The sequence below is a fragment of the Anoplophora glabripennis genome, unplaced genomic scaffold, assembly GCF_000390285.2.
Source record: "Anoplophora glabripennis isolate ALB-LARVAE unplaced genomic scaffold, Agla_2.0 scaffold1049, whole genome shotgun sequence".
NCBI lineage: Eukaryota > Metazoa > Arthropoda > Insecta > Coleoptera > Cerambycidae > Anoplophora > Anoplophora glabripennis.
Window position 1 is genome coordinate 85,695 of NW_019417124.1, and position 17,796 is coordinate 103,490.

The 17,796-nt window shown below is 34.2% G+C and overlaps 1 protein-coding gene across 1 annotated transcript; it reads right to left on the minus strand.

The window, feature by feature from the left end:
* Positions 1-188: 188 nt before the first annotated feature.
* On the minus strand, positions 189-16,813 carry LOC108913549. Its single transcript, XM_023455951.1, has 3 exons — positions 16,637-16,813; positions 11,530-14,865; positions 189-274 (listed from the first exon to the last, which is right to left on the minus strand). Exons 1-2 carry the CDS (start codon positions 16,720-16,722, stop codon positions 11,577-11,579), a joined length of 3,375 nt encoding a protein of 1,124 aa, XP_023311719.1. The 5' UTR covers positions 16,723-16,813; the 3' UTR covers positions 189-274; positions 11,530-11,576.
* Between the last annotated feature and the right edge of the window lie 983 nt (positions 16,814-17,796).

The following is a 17,796-nucleotide window of genomic DNA, read 5'->3' on the forward strand; positions in this document are numbered from 1 at the left end:
TTCGAGTTGGACGAAAAAAGTTGATCCTTGTTGATTTTCTTGGTTTGTTTGAACTTCGCTTGCAGCAAAACGCATTCGTGTTCCAGTTCGAGCACGAGGTCGTCGAACTTTCCTGCCTCCTGGTTCTCCGTGGAGATCTTCCAGTTCTTCCGGCTGCGAAGAGCGTTCAGCAAAAACACAGTCAGCAGATTCAGTTGAAATTGCACGCCTTCCAGACCGGCGTTTCCTTTGCTTTTCTTGTAAGTGACCTCCATCTTCTTAGCGGACGAATGTCCTGCAAATGAAATTATACAGTGTTACTAATGGAAACATTAAGGATAGAATTAGGCTAATTTTAAATTTTATTTTCATATAAATCCCAAAAATAATTGTGCGTCATTTTCATTCCGAAAAGTTGGCAGTTTTGTGCGGGGTCGCATGTTGCGATGAGACAAAATGGAGTATATGACGGATGAGGGAGTGAAGACTGTGAAAATGCATTATAAGCAGTGGCGGCTCGTTGGGGTGGGCGCCCTGATAATTTCAGAAAAATAAAAGAAAGATGTATATACATATACCAAAATAATTTGACCTAATTCTTGTAAAATTAAATCTAAACTGCATTACCCCCTTTGAAACACCCGCTACCAAATTTTAAAATTAAATTTAATCATGATCTCAGCAGCAACCAACATAACATTCGTAGCTGAACTAAACGACGCCGTCCCTTGCCTGCTTATAGGTACTTATGACTAGAGAGTAATCAGAAACGTAAGTGGTTTACCAATTCAGAATATTTGCGCCACGCCGGGAAAGCTCGCCTTTGCCCGACTAGTGCTGTATCGGCTAAGGCCAGCTAAGGCTTTTCGCCAGCGATTGGAATTACACATATGTATATTTATTTGCTGTAATTTTGTTCTTTAAATGAATTTTTAAACATTAGAACAATTTTTCCCTGGAAAGGTATTCCAAAAAACAAATGAAATAATAAACCGTTGTATAATAATGTGTAAATCGAGTTAAAAAATAAATATCTACGGTGCTATGTTGAATATTCTGTGATAATGATAATTATAATTATTAAGTTTTTTTTTTTAACTCGTTGCTGTTAAACTGAATTAAGAATGATTGCGGAGAAATTTTCAATATTTTAATAGATTCGAGTTTGTAAATATGGAAGTGATGTAAATTTTTAGGACTTTTAAATCCAATATTTATTTTTTCTTCAAATAATAAAGAAACTGTTAGATATAAAAAAAAAGTTTGTTCCATTTAATACATTTTTTGAATTTCAATTAGCTTTTTAATAAATTATTATAATATGAGTATACATAAATTGCCTTACGCACAGGGCAAGCCCTTCGGCTTCACTCGTATATTCCTCATACTTACGTATGATCTTGCGATTTATCATTGTCATTTGTTTATGTTTAACCTATAATTGTAGTGGTGGTTTAGGCAAGTTTTTATTGTTTAATAGTTTGGAGTAAAGCAAAATGGCAAGTGAAATTCGCGAATTGGTGAGTAGCAATGTTAATGTATTGTTAATTTTTTTATTAGATAAAAAATTTAACAAATAAAAACAATTGCGGAAGTAACGGATCTTTTAGTAAAAATTGGTACAAGATATATGAGTGGTCAACAGGCAGTGAAACCAAAACCAAATTATATTGCTAGAATTGCTTACTATGTTGTGAAAAAAGTAAAACACCGTGGAACTATCTAGGATATTGAGATCTGAAACATATTAATGAATCCTTAAAAAAACATGAGCGATCGAATTAGCATACATATGCATCATTAAAATTTAAATTATTAGGAAAAAAACAATAAAACTATTCGTGATTCCGCATTTCGTGAGAATTTTTTAAAACATAATAAAGTCGTGGACGAAAATAGACATTGTAAAGCACTTTATTGATATGATTATTTATTTAGCTACACAAGAACAAGATTTAAGGACCATAATGAATCAGATAATTCCATTAATCAAGGCAATTTTCGTGAGCTTGCAAACTTACGTTCAAGGTACGATAATAAATTTAAGGTGTTTTTAGAAAAGAGTCTAGTTTTTAGCAGCCTTTCAAAAACTATTCAAAATGATTTAATAGAGAGCATCAATGGAGTAGCATCCGAAGTGATATTTTCAGAAATAAGAAATGCTCTATATTTCGCGGGCAAGTACCCAAATGAAACAACGGATGTTAAATGCTTATCTCAGTTATTAGTAGTTTTTTGATATGTTCATTGTGGTAAAGTAGTTGAAAGATTTATGGGATTTTTTTATGTAAGCAAGGGGAAAAAAGCTGCGGGTCATTTGTTAACAGAAAATTTAAATAATTTTGATATAGAAAATAAATTAGTTGGCCAGTAGAGTGCAATTATTCCTATATGGTATTAAGTTACATGAGAAAAAATATTTTGCCCACCCATCTCAAAAAACCACGAGCCGCCACTGATTATAAGTACGGAGAGTGTGTAGTTGAGACTGTGCGCAAATTATGTAGAAGTTTCTATTAAAGGCACAACCCGAATGAAACAACTGAAAATATTTGTTGCCCAATTTGCTAAGTAGGTACTAAAAATATAAGTAATATTGCAACAAAATAGTATATTGTGCAACAGCACGAATCGCACATACTATTTTTTATTACGAATTCTAATCATGTTTTCACAGAATTTAATTTATTTATTTTCAGATCTTTATTCAGTTTATACATTGTTTTTAAGGAGGTAACTGGATTTTGCCAGTCGAGGACGATTTTGCGCCTGAGAAGAGCGAGGGCCGGCAATACAGTCCGAGACTGGTGTTTATAAACAGAGCAAGTAAATGAAAGACATAACTTAGGCGAGGAGGTACTTAAATGTGAGAAATCGTAGAAGCTGCTTATAGTCCAGGAAACGAAGAGAAAAATAGGGTAAAACCTCAGAATACCTTCGGATAGATCTGATCTTTTAAGAAAATTTGGAATTAAGCTTATTTCACCCTGTAGATGAAAAGTTATATATGCTTGATAGGCGCTTCTTACTTTTAGGGGATGAAAACCACCTCTCATCCTAAAAAACTGAATAAATATAAAAATAGATGTTATATAGACTCAAATTATATCTTAATATACAGAATAAATATTGTTTTATATTGTGGGTTATAATTTACGTTGTTTTTATAAAGTTTGAACCCTTAAAACCACCCTTAATGATAAAAATATGAAATTAATGATTCCTTTTACCTTAAAATATTTTTATAGCGCATATATTATAGATAGAAATCATTTCAATAGTTTATGGTATTACAAATAATTTATTACAATATTTCAACTCTTACAAAACTACCCCTAATAACAAAATATTTAAAAAAAAATAGTTTTTAACAGTTTGAAATGATTTGATAGTGCAAATAGGATAAATTAAATTCTTTTACTTGTTTATAATACAATTTATAATTTATCGCATTGTTTTAACCCTTAAAAACCACCCCCAATGATAAAATATAAAAAAATGACTTTTAAATTATTTCTTAAAAATTACCATTCATTATACAAATAAAAACGATTTTATAAAGATGATAAGTAGAACTATTAAAAGATTAAAGGGAAAAAGTGAAGGTATTGTACGTATATAGAATGCTCCAAAGTTGTGGATAACCAAAATACTGATATACTATACTCCGAAAATTGATGCGAGAAGGTACCGTTGGGTTTTTAACGATAACTTTCTCAATTTTAAAGCTATTAAGACGTTCCAAAAACGATTTTACGGAAAATTTCGACAGCTAAAAGTACTGCAAAACTGAATATTTTTAACGCGTTGTTTTTGAGATTTTTGAGGTTAAAGGGTTTGAAAAACATGACCTTCGCCCTCAGCTGCAAACTTCTAGCAGCGACATTTCTGTTAATTTTTATCCTACACAAATGAAAAAAAGCAAAATATTCTGTTAAAAAAAAATCTAAACTTTTGTACTTTTCAAAATTTTTCGTATTTTTTTATTTTTTATTTTTTGGAATTAAAAAAATTTTTTTCTATCAAAACGTAATATTTTCAAAAATTCTAAACCGTTTGAACTTGTATAATGTATTCTTAGCACATAAAAAATGTAAATTTTAGAAAGATTACCTTTAATTTTAAATCTCGTGAAAAATTCATCAGTTTTTGTAATGATTTTTTTTCCGAAAAAGCGAATTTAACAGTTTTATTTTGATCAAAACTCTGTTCATTTTTACACTAATGACTTATAGTCAAGTTCATTTTAAAGATTTTTTAAAGTACTTTAAAAAATGTTCCGTGTATTTTTCTTGAAAAGTAGATTTTTTCCTAATTATTTTACGTTAAATGCTTCCGATTTATTTTCTAGCGGACATGAAATTATCTTCAACCAACCATATTTCAGCACCTATTGCACCTACATAAATGAAAAAAAAACTCAATCTTTTTCTTTTTCTATAAGCTTCATTTTCTTTGTAAATAACAATAGATTAATAAAAAAACAGGAAGTCGGCAATTAAACGAATAAACCTGGGAAAACCTGATTATTTAAAAATATAGTTAAATAACCATTGTTTGAAGAACTGTTTATCTTTTATTTAAAAACGGCGTCTGGAACTAAACGCTATCTTCATATCCAGAAATACAACACATTGGTTGGGAATTTTCCACAACGAACAATCATTCCAATACTTAATCACGATATAATAGTGAAACGCAACTAAATACATTGTGTCCCAAAAATTATGGAACAAAATTCATATTTTTTTTCCAATTCAAATTTAAAAAAAAAGTGTCTGAAACAGGTCTATTAGTAAAGAGAAAGTGACAGTTTCTATTTACTAATTGACCTGTTTCAGCGATTTTTTAAAATCTGAACTTGAAAAAAATATTAATATTAATTTTGTTCACTTCGAGCAAACGATTTTAAAACTACAACTTTAACACCCTGTATCTTTTAAGGGGGCCATTTTTTATATAGGCACGTAGGGTTAAATCTTCATGTTTTGTAGCCAAAAACACGCAGTTAATGGGATGACCTGCATTTTTGCTACACCTTGCATGTGAGTGTCAGTACATGTATTAAAAGATTATGGTATAGTCTTTCCGATCTCAATTGAAGAACCAAAAAGTTGGCGGTATGTACAAGGTTCGGCCGCTGACGCAGCAACTTGGCAAACGGCGAACAAACACAGCCGAACTTGGCGACCGGCCATAAATTTCAGTTGTCGACCAATTGCCTAGCAGTGCAGTGCAGCAATGCGGAATTTGGTGAGATTCAGGTAATTTTAATTTATTATAGGCACCTTCTATTAGTCATTCATAACACAATTGCGTAACGGAGAAATAAGAGGGATATTTTGTTTACTAATATTATTGCCACATGGCATTTTGGAGAACTTTTGAAACGGGACAAAACGAAATTTACCATCAATATAATAAAATTGTTTGCGGACATAAATAATTAAAATATTTTGTTGGTCAAATCCACAAATAGAAATTTTCTATACATTATATACAAATTATTATAATTTTATACCTTTAGCGGAAACCTTTTTCAGGGACGCCTATGAAACTCATTAAATTTTATTGCTAGGCGTTTTTATACATGTTCAACTGACTTCGGAAAGACTATTAAAATACAGGGTGATTCACAAATGGTGAATTGTTACCGTAAAGCAGTGGCGTACTATTTTATTTAGACAAATATGCCACCGATACCCTGTATCTCCGCTACTGGAGCATGTAAATTTTAGGAAAAGCCTTCAGATTTTGGACAATGTGTCCCAATTTCAAATTATTTCACTTACTAATTTTTAAATTATTTAAAAAAATTAAAAATATTTTTTACAGTTGAACACCCTGTATCTTTTTAACCACCAAAGAATAAAAGGTTTCATTATATTTATAATGCGTAAATATGTCAGATTATATCTGTTTTCCTTTGAAATAATTTTTACGTACGTCAGTGAATATGGACTGCATACTATGCAGTGGTTTTCTACATCCTTTTCCCCTCCCGTTGATATGATTACGTGCGTGACCAACCGTCTCCATAATACACGATAAGATGAGTAATCTTACATTATTTTTTCACAAGTATCATGCATACATTTACATATTTATGTACGTAAATTACTTGATCGGGGCTTATTAATTATTTCGAGAAGCCGTTCATTTCTAGTTTTACTACAAATGAATGTTTATCGTAAAAATCAATATTAAAAATATGCGTACAAGAATTTTTATGAGAAAACAATAATATTATGTCGTAACCTAACGCCTTACCAAACTATAAGAAATAGAGGCCCTAGTAATTTCATTCTAAAAATTCCACATATTACTGTACTATTGAAGATAAAAATTAAGGAGAATATTGTAACAAAATCAACATTATAACAGTTTTTCAGACAACTAATTATTTATTCATTAAAATTCAAAAAATTACATGTAAAGGTCATGTTGATAATAATAATGCAGTAAGAATAAAATGACTTAAAAAAGTCATAAGTGTTCAATATGACCCCCATTAAAAGCTAAGCACTTGTGGATTCTAGAGATAACACCATCAGTCACCGCTTTTGCTATTTTAGCTGCAAGCAATTCATGAAACGCTCTTCGTATTCGAGCAATCAAATCGTCTTTTGATGCAACGGGTGTAGAATAAGCTTTTTGCTTTATTACTCCCCAATATAAAAATCTAATAGAGTGAGGTCGGGAGACCTCACTGGCCAATTCCACGGTCCTAGGCGTCTCATCCATCTATCTTCAAACATTTCAGTCAGCTGTTGATCGATTTGATTGTGACAGTGAGGTGGGGCCCCGTCTAATTGATACCTTCCTTAGTTGGTCTAAAGATATATCATCTAGAAAATCCGCCACAACCGTTTGCAAAATATTGAGATATCTGTCGGCATTTAAATTTTATTCGTAGATATGGTAAGAAATTTGGTTATCTTTAATTACACAAAAAACATTTATGTTAAACTTATTTTGAAAGTTTCTTTCCCGGATAACATGAGGATTTTCAGATGACCACAAATGAGTATTATGTCTATTAAAAATACCTTCTCTCGTAAATTTTGACTCATCTATCTATGTAATACGTTGCAAAAATTGTGGATCTCCCTAGTATCGCACTAACATCGTTTCACAAAATTGTACACGCTGTACGGCGTCACCCGGATGAAGAGCAGAAAGTAGCTTAAATTTGTATGGATGCATATCATTAGTTCTAAGCATCTTGTGAATGGACGCTCGTGAAATGCCTAAATCATATTCTGCGGCACGAGTTGAGGATTCTGGATGAACATAAAATAGTCTATATACCATAGTAGGAATAGGTATTAACTTTTTAATTTTTTCACAGGTAGCGAAATACCCAATAAATAAGGAAAAAAAGGAAACTAATATTATATTCTTAAAAAGCGAAGAAACCGATTTATTACAATATTTATTTGAGACACGTTTGTATTACTGATATCACAGCACTGGGAAAACCCGTCACGAATAATAAATCTTGTTAAATACCTGAGATAGAAGGCTGTTCGTGGGCGTATCCTTATTTCTTCGCTCTCGAGATACAATTTGATGTTAGCGGTGATGAAATAGAAACATGAAAAAAACTAGCAAATGCCTCACACCGCGACTGTAGTGACAAAATACCACAAAGTTTCAAATATTAGCGATCAGCTCGTAAAACGTACTTTAGCGGACTAACTTCGACGACCACACGTCCCAGTGGTATCCGTCAATGGTACATTGTGCAACAGTCGCGAGCGATAACCGGTTGCTAGAGCTGGGCATACAATTTTGTGGAAAAATGCTTCGTTTGCGAGGTACAGGGTGGAAAAGTTGAAAAAATTTAAACAATTTTTGGACATACCTCGGAAATTCTTTATTGACAGGGTTCTGACCACCATTATCGGGTACAATTTCATGTAAATGTAAAGAGTAATGGCACATAAACTTGTATATGGGTGTTGTTTTATAAGAAATAAATGTTACGCCACCGTGCAAAGCAGAAACAATGTAGGTCAGTCAAATTATCGAAAATACCTCGTTTTTTGCCAAAATTTAGTTTACCCCAGCTAAATGTTAATGCTTCATTTTCAAAATGTCGTCCAAAGTTCTCAAAAAACAGTTTTTATTAAAAAAAAAAACTAAACATTTTAGAGAAAAATATCAATCAAATAAAATAATGGCGTCCACCTAACGCTTCCGGTTATACCGAAAGTTGACGTCATCTTCGTTATTTTAAATGGAACACCCTGTATATGATTGCAATTTTTGGATTCTACGTCAATTTTTAGGTGAACTTTCATAAAGGTTTCTTATTCTTAAAGTTAACCGTTTTTGATATATTTAATTTTTTTCAAAAAAAAAAAAATTAACAAGCACTGCCTAATTCAAAAAGATGTGTAATTTACAATAATAAAGTTAAAGCGATAAAATTTATAGGGGACTTGACTAAAACTCTAAGCTTCCCTGCCATAATTTCAAAATGACTTAATTTCATACAGGGTGATAGAAATTTAATGCCAAATTTAGTCAACTTAAAATCATCTTAACTAATTAACTGTGAAATTTTCAGAGGAACTTCAAAACAAGCACCTATCACCAGTTTATTGTTGTCAATTTAAAACATACAGTGAATGTTTATTTGAGTATTATTTATGGTTAAAGAATGAACGTTAACATTTATTCAAATGCCGACATTTTAAATTTATTACTTTTTCATGGAGAGTGTCACCAGGTAATAAATAGGATTTGCAGGGTATTTAATGAGAGATATCCTCATTTACCACCAATGAGTAGACATATTTTACAAAGAATTTTAAAAAATCGATTAGAACATGGTCGAATTTTTGCACATAGAATTTTGCCAAAACAGATAACTTTAGATGAAGGTCAATGTTTTATCATATTTTCATGCTTACCCTGAATCATCAGTCCGTGCTGCTGAACAGGATGTAGGCACTTCAAAAACTTCCATCCAAAAGATTTTGAAAACTAATGGTCAGCATTTAATATTTTATTATTATTATTAATATTTAATAATGATTTTTTGTAATGTTTTTAAAAAACTAAATTAATTAAAAAAGGCTAGGAAGCTGTGATATATTTATTGGAATAAAAAATACAGTTGATAAATCCTTTTAATATATTTAATGGTTTATAAAAACATCGTAATCATTACCCAGCAATATTTAGGGTTACATAAAGTTTTCTTTACTTGATTAATATAATTAGTAATACTTGAGATAAAAGCATTTGTACGGAATAACAAAGGAACATAAATATTTCTCAGCAAACTTTATATCTAAAAAATTAGTTATAGTGTAGGAGTTGGAGCGCCGTGGGACGGTGAATTTGGTTCAAAATTAAAGGCTTTCGTTGATCTCTAACACTTTTATTCTGTAAACTTCTTGAGCGCCCTAACAAACTTACAAAACGTGACCATAACTAACTGAAACCAAAACGTAACTGCTTCGTATTCACGTCAGTCGCTACGCATGCGCACTGTCTAAAGTTCTAGTGTCTAAAGCCATCACCAGGCCCGATCAGGCGGCAGATTCAAACCCGGCTACTACAATAGTTGCAAAACTTTTGTAACATGACTAAAATAGAGATGAAAAACACGAACAGTGAGTAATAATGTAATTTCTATCACAGAACCTTCAAAATTGCATCCAACATTTTCTTCGACTTGGACGAGAGATGGGCGTGAGTGTCATTTCATTTATGTAGAACTAAATTAACATAATCATTTTCACGTTGTTTTACCAGTTCACATGATTTACGAATTTTAAATAAAGGATACAAATCTTCGCGAGGATAATACGATATATTTGCTAAATAGAATAATTGTATTGTATATAGTTTACACACAATACATTTTTGAACGAGTACGCATCTATACCCGAATTTGACGCGCAATATCTCCGATGTACGAGGTCTGTAGGTTCGCAGTGTGTACAACTGCTAGTCAATTATTAGCGCTGTTGCCACATCTACATAGTCTTTATGCGTTCATTAAATATAATTTAAAACTACTTAAATATGATATTTTTANTTAAAACTGCACGGGGTGAACTATTGAGACCTGTGCAGCGATTGTTTCCTCTGGAGTACGAAGGCAAGGTCACAGAAGTGGATGAGGATGAAGTAGGAGATAGGGTTCCGGAGCCAGGAGAGACGCAGTGCGAGGAATCACCAGGGCAACGATCCAGCATACGCCAAGAAGAGGAGAGTGATTTTAGTGCGGGAGTGTCTAAAAGCAGAGTACCCGATCAAAAAGTGAGTTTCACCCGATGTGGTCGGTTGGTAAAATTGCCTAGTCGGTATTTAGACTAAGAGAAACTTGTAAATTTATGTTTGTTATTTTTTATTTGTGAGAAACGTTTCTTAGCATTAACCTTTCTCAGGTGGGAGATTGTCGCATCTATGTATTAACCTTAACGTCAAATGTCAAAGGTTGTTGTTAAAAAAGAAATGTCATGGTTAATTAAGAGTGTGCGATTTTTTCTGTAAAAAAAAAGGATAGTTGATATTTTGTTTTTATTGGAAAAATAGTTACCAATATTGTCATATGTATATGTGTGTACCGAAGTTTGTCACTGGAGAATAAAATAGATATTGAAGTTTTATCGTTATTATTCCCTATTTTTACGAACCGTCTAGGCCGGGAACTACGGGTAGTGTTCCAACGGTGAGACACGACAGATATGTTAATTTTGCTAAACACCAGATTATCCTTACAAATTTATACTCACTTTGGTATATTTATACTAAAGTATGTATTCTGTCCCTGTAGTCAAAGATGGCTTACCACAAACCATTTCTTTTCTTATTACTCAGGGGCAAGTGGCCCTTGAAAAAAGTTTATTTACATAAGGACACACGTCAGTGAACGATGGGATGCACCATAGATAATAATTTCAACAATAACCGAGTTAAATGTGATCAGATTGGTTTTGGCGCCAACTAGATTTAATATTCTGAAGTTGGTGTTTCCGAAATCACCAAAGAAATATCACTAACTGGAATGTCAATGCACGGATAAATTAGTCTTTATACAGGGTCTTCTACAAGCTATATGACAAACTTTGACAGATGGTAGCTGGGTTAACTTCCAAGATTTCTTCTTATATGAACATAGATCCGATTCGATTTTGTTTAGAAGTTGCAAATATTTAAAAAATATAATTTTATATTTCAATCAAAGTAGCCTGATTGGTCAATACATAACGGTTGTGTTTTTGGTTTTTGTTTTTGTTGTTGACTGTTTGATTGACATTGGTTCAGTTCCCATCAGTTTGCATGAAAGATCACTAATTGCGGCTCCTGCAAACTTCTCAAATAAACATACATACAACATACATATTGCTTCACAGTAATCAGATTCGGTCACATAAAAATTACACTCCACAAAAAAAAAAGGTTATTTCATGAACAAAACACTGATAAATAAAAATCATATAAGAAAAAATGTTAAACAAAACAGTTGTTAATTGATATAAGTACGCCGAAATGGTAATAACTACCCATAACCCGTTTAATACTTACCCTCGGTCTCGTCCTATCTCTTTCCCACCTTCAAAGCAGTCTACAAATCAAGGATCATCCACTTCAAGAAGAAATTTTACCACATTCAAGTGACCATTCGAGGCAGCAGGCACGTTGCTTGTGACATCGGTACCGACGCTGGATGTTATCAGGTAGTCGAGACTACCTAAACCGCTCTGTTCTGCAGCTAAATGCAGTGCCGTGCGCCCCTCGCTATCTATACTGTCGATTTTTGCCCCCTGCTCAACGAGAAACTTCACCGTTTCGTAGTGGCCCTTGCTAGCAGCGTAGTGCAACGGCGTCCTACCAAACCCATCCCTGATATTTATTCCACCCTCTTGTACAATGGTCTGTACGAACGTTAGTATGTTTTGGTTATTTTTTCTGTTGATGCCAATTTTACGAGCGAGAGATCGGAAAAAACCGTTCTTTTCGAGGAAAACGCGAGCTGACACGTCTGCAATGTTGATTTCCTTGTCTTTGATAATCTTGAAGTTTACGCAGTTGAGGAGGAGTTGTAGGATAGCGACGCAACCCTCTTCCGCCAGTGAATGAATAAGGCTATGGTTATCCTTCCAACGGCATTGGGGACACGTGAGGGACAGATATTTCTTGAAAGTATCTGCAGGTATCAACTTTACGACTTTCTGCAGGGAATTGTCGAGGAAGGCACGGATAGTCATGAATTCAGGGAATTGTAGTAGTTTGTCGATGAAGAACTCCTGGAATTTTACATTTGGATTGTGCGATTGAAGCTGCAATTCGCTGACTATATTTTCCGCAATAAAATATTCCGCAAAAGTCCTGTGAACAAATTGAAGTTCGTCGTTTGATCTCTGCACGATTCCTATCTTCAGTATGCTCTCGTTTACCTCCTCACAACTCTGTTGATAAGAAGAAAAGAGTCGACGATCGTTTTTATTTAGAGTCACTTCTAAAGCGAGCCTTCTGTAGTAAGGAAGAGATTCATCGAACTGTTTAATCAGCGCGTTATTCGCTGCCGAGTTGCCGTTCGGATTTCCTTTGTATACGTAGATGTCTCTCCGCTTCTCAACGAACATATCGTATAATTTTTTAATTTCTATTTTCTCTGGGAACCTCGGTGCCGCTCTAATCGCATTCAAGTAGTCCTTGCAGCATTCCCAATCTGAAGATTCATCCTGGAAAATCTCCGCAAGCATTTTCAATTGCAGAGGGATAGCAGTAAAGTCACGTTCCTTACAACGGTAACCTTTTGTCCACGATGACATTCTTGCTATCAGGGCCACAGCGTACTTCTCGCATTTATCTCTATTCCCCCCTTCTATGTCGAGATTGTACCCCCAATACCTAGTGAGGAATTCCACCTGGTTCTGTTCAGTGAAAAGCTGCAATACAAACGGCTTCACTTTCAAAACTGCTTCCAATTCTCGGACCAAGTGGGGTTTTGTGGTAACGAAGAGTTTCGCGACATTAGCTGCTTGTAGGCACTGGGTCAGCATGCTAAGGACGAGTCCCGTATAGTCGGGGCTGATCTCGTCGATCCCGTCGAGCATCAGCACGACCTTTTTGTCCATGGAGAACACAAACCTTTCTAAGTGGTTGGTTAGTTCTGTTGCCTTTTTGGAATTTAACAGTTTCGTTAAAATGAATCCGCGATCGTTGTTTAAGGCTCTTAAGGTATCGGTGTATTCGGAGAGTTCTATTTTGATCACCCACAAGTAAGGACTTTTCTCTTTTATTGCAGCTGCCAGGTTTGCAAGGACGGCGCTCTTTCCCATTCCTGCACTGTCCGAGATAAGTACCACGTTTTCGCTCGCATCGTAGAAGCTTTCTTCTGGGTACGTCTCTTCATCTACAGTTAAAGGCGTTGTTGGCAATACGTCTTCGTCCTTAGGCACTTGTCTCTTAAATGTACGATTTATATAGTGACGGGAGTTGCATTCGACTAAACTTGACGGTCTTACGCCCACTTTGATTTCCTGCTTTCTAATTAGCATTTCTAGTATTTCAGAATTTACAGCTCTCGTCCAATCCTCAGTTGTTTGCGTTTCTAACAGCTCTTCCAAGCTGACTTTCTCTCCTTGAAAAATAACGTTCCTCTCCCTTACTAGCCTCTTCTGGCACTCATCTGAAAGAGCTTCGAACGCCACGGATTCATCGACCTGGACGATATCGTCTAGTTCGGATTCTCGGCTAAATTTATCGTCGTCTTCGGCCACCAAAATGACCTTTTTAAAACCGTATTTCTCCAGTATACCCTTTAATTTCGCACTTATTTCCTTTACCGTGGCTTTTTCGCTGATTTTAACCCCAATTATTATCAAGAAGGTGTAACGGGGTAATCTAAAAGCCTCTATGACCCGTTTCTGTACCTCCGCTGTATCATCTGGATTGACGTATAGTGTTTTGCCTTCATCTTTCTGCAGGACATGATAAACTTTCAACGCTTGAAGCAAATGTCCTCCTTCCGAGTTGATGTGGAAGATTCTTTTGGGGTCCGTGAATTTAAAATCGTTGTATCTGAAGGTCACGTTGTAGTTTTTCAACTGTTCGCAGTACTTGTCGCTTTTTATCTCGCTGAACATTGCTCTAGCTCGGTCTTCCGTCAGATATTCGCCCTTCGGTTGCTTGAACCAATCTTCAATCTTCTTATATAACTCCTGGGACGACACCTTGCGATATAAACTGGATTCGTTCAAGAGTGACAGCGACTGTTGAATAATTTTGTCCAACTTGTCCCCGCTCGGGTAATTTGGGAAAAATTGTAAATGATCAAGGAAGTCCTTTATGTTTTCCTCCGTCACTTTGTCGATGCCTTTGCGTTTTAAAGTGTTGTTGCAGTAAACCTCCGCACTAGCTTTCAAATCGGGCACGATGTTCTCGTTAAAGGTGAAAAAACGAAAAGTGGCCCCTTCATAGTGCAGCATGCTGTCGGGACCAACGAAATGGCCTGTTAAAAAGTTCTCTAGACCTTTTTCGTCGATATGCGTATTAGTGCAAATGATAACCGTCTTCTCCACAGACTCAGACTTGACTTCAAGGTACGAGAAAAAGTATTTGGGAAGACTGAAATCGGCGCTCTTGGAGTTGCACGAAAAGAGTTGATCCACGTCGATTTTCTTGTTCTGCTTAAACTTGGCCTGCAGGAGAAGGCTTTTATCCTGCAGTTCCAGTACGAGGTCGTCGTATTTCCCTGCCTCCTGGTTCTCCGTGGAGATCTTCCAGTTTTTCCGGCCGCTGATGGCATTTAGCAAAACCACAGTGAGCAGATTCAGTTGGAATTGTACCCCTTCGAGGCCTGCATTTCCTTTACTCTTTTTGTACGTATCGTCCATCGTTTTTGTCGATAAAATCCTGCAAGAGATTATACAGTGTCAATAATAAAGTCTGCGTCTTATCGGAAAAATATTAAAGAGCAATACCAAATGTTGTACAGAGAAGCAATCACATGAAAATTACGTTAATTAAAAAGGAAGGTAGTTTATTTTTTAATTTTGTTCATATATGTATAATTTAAACGATCCCCAGGCATTTTTATTTAAATTTTCAGCGAAAATTATGTTATGTTATGTCTGTAATAACATAACAATAAATTGACAACTAACTTGACAAGTGTCATGTTATTTCAATTGTTTTTGGAGTGTTTCTGGTCATGGCCAATTTGACAGCAGGTCTGATACGAGAAAAACTGTCTAAAAAATAGAAAATTGCAGATCTCTAAAAGTAGTAACGGCAACCATAACAATGATTATACGGCTTGAAAGGAAATTTCATTCTGCACACGACAGAGTAAAAAAATACAGGGTGTTCCGTTTAAGTTAACAAAGTTGTAGCTGTTTGAAGTTATCAAAATGTAATGGCAAAAATTAAACATTTGGAATTAAATGTTTTAATTTGTTGGTATACCATAATGTACTGTTACCTATGCCCTTTACAGGTACCAAAAATCCACTTGATATCACGCTCCTGAAAAGAGTTGCTAGCATCTCCGCGAACCCTTGTATCTGTCAAATTTTTTCTTTAAAAATTAATATCTCAAAATTTATAACTCCTAGGTATAGGGAATATTTTATAAAGTGACCCTCAAATTTCCCCAGGGACATTGCCATGTTGCTAAATTTTTAAATTTTTCGGAGCAGTACTTTCCTAGATATCGATTGACGCAGTTCCCGGTGAGACACCCTGTATAAGGTGTTCCATTTAAAATAAGCAAAGAGAGGGCGCCTTCCGGTATAACCGGAATTGCTCCAACGATGGCATTATTTTATTTAAATAGAGCACCCCGAAAAACTCAGGGCACAACTTTTCAAAATTTAAATCGAAGTAGTCTGAAATATTCTAATGGATTTTCGGTTTATTTTTTTCGTAAACAGTTGTATTATCATGCCATTAAAAAATTTTGAAAATTTTATTAGTTTTAAGGATCAAAAAATGACTGAAAAAATTCCATCTTTTTTTGGGTACTTACGTTTTTTTCAAATAACTCTTTCAATTTTTATATTATGATGAGAATGACTTTTTAAAGAATGAAGCTGCTGACTTTTTTCACGAATTTAAAAAATATTTTTCTTTTAACCTTCTGGTGCCGAGATAACATTTATTTAAAAAAAATCTAGAGGACGCAATTAACATTTTACAGCAATGCGCTTGATGGAAGTTAATTGATGATTACGTGACCAACCGTTTCCTGAATATGCGATAAGTAATCGAAAGATGAGGAATTTTACGTCATTTTTCACATGTTATTAGGTTATTTAGGTTTTAGGTACATTCGTCTAATTAAATATTTCGAAAAACTGTTTATTTCTAGTTTTATTACAACTGAATATTAGAAATATACTAAACAAAAATGCGTGATCAAAGTTCTTTTCAAACAGGAAGTAATTTTTATGAAAGGACGATCGTAGTAAAGTCACCACATAGCCTTAAAATAACCTAATAGTAAAATAATTAATACAAAGAAAACGTACAGAATTATAAAGAAAAAACATTAAAGATAACTACAACAAAAGTTATTCAAAATTGATTTGGCATAGGTAACTTTTAATTGAAACATTTTTTGTATTAATTCATATTATCAGCTGTTTGGAAAATTCAGCCTTGAATAATAAATATTGTTAAATACCTGAGATAGAAGGCTTTTCGTGGATGTGTCGGTTTCTTCACTCTTGAGATTATAATTTGATAGTCGCTGTGATGAAATAGAAGCATAAAAAACTGGTAAATATGTTGCGCAACGAACTGTAATGTGAGAATACGCAAGCTTGGAATTTACTAGCTTACAGACGACCAACTCGAGAGACGTACTTTAGTGAACAGTGAACCAACAACCAACTTCGAAACATTTCCCAATGATGAATATCGGTATTTAGGAGCGGTACTTTGCGACCTTTGCGTACGGGCTACAATAACCGGTATTGGACGGAAGTCTTGTGAAAAAATACTTCGTTTGCGAGATACAGGTTGCAGAAGTTAAAAAATTTGGACGTATCTCGTTAAGCATTTTTTTTTCTAATTTGACATGAAGAATGTTAAAGGAGACTTCTTTCGGTCATTTTTACAAGAAACAAACGTTACGCCACCACCGTGTAAAGCAAAATTGATGACTTTTTTCAATGATTCTTAGATTTTTTAACATAAAACGCATAAGTACTTGTTGCACACTACCAAAATGTAGTCAGTGTCAGTAGAGAGTCGAGTAGTGGGGAGTATTCTAACGTAATTAAACTTCACTTGTTTGTTTCATTTGCAACTAAATTAAACATATATTTTGGCGAGGCCTACTATCGAAATAAATGAAATAGACCCCTGAGTTTGGAAAGCGATATTAGGAAAACGTAGAGGCGAAAAATTTTGAAATTGGGACCATATATAGCCTCACTATTACTCTATTGTGTGCTAAAATTTCAGTTAGTTTCGTTATCCCATTTTTTAGTTATTAATGAAAATGTTGAAACGGTTTTCTACCTGCAAAATTGATACCTCTCAATTCAACCCGTCGTAATTTTGTTGTTAATTGATAAAAAAATCCAAATTTTTACTGACGATAAGTCGAACTATTGCCTTTAATACTGTGAATGTCATTTGTCTCAAAAGCTCTTCTTTTTTTATTTTTAAACAAAACAGAAGTCAGTGGAATCTCCGTAAATATTGCGTTCTTTAAAAAAATAAAAAAACTGACACAGGTAGTAGATTACTGTAAACAACAGTCTGAAATTATTAAAATAATAATAAATAATTTATTAGTTAACCCATCGTTCCCGTTCAGCATGTTGTAGCAAGCAG

Coding starts and splice junctions, on each gene's coding strand:
- LOC108913549 (XM_023455951.1), bottom strand. CDS start 16,722: ATGCTTCTATTTCATCACAGCGACTATCAAATTATAATCTCAAGAGTG. Junction 14,866..16,636: donor CGAAAAGCCTTCTATCTCAG/GTATTTAACAAT, acceptor AATCTCTTGCAG/GATTTTATCGACAAAAACGA.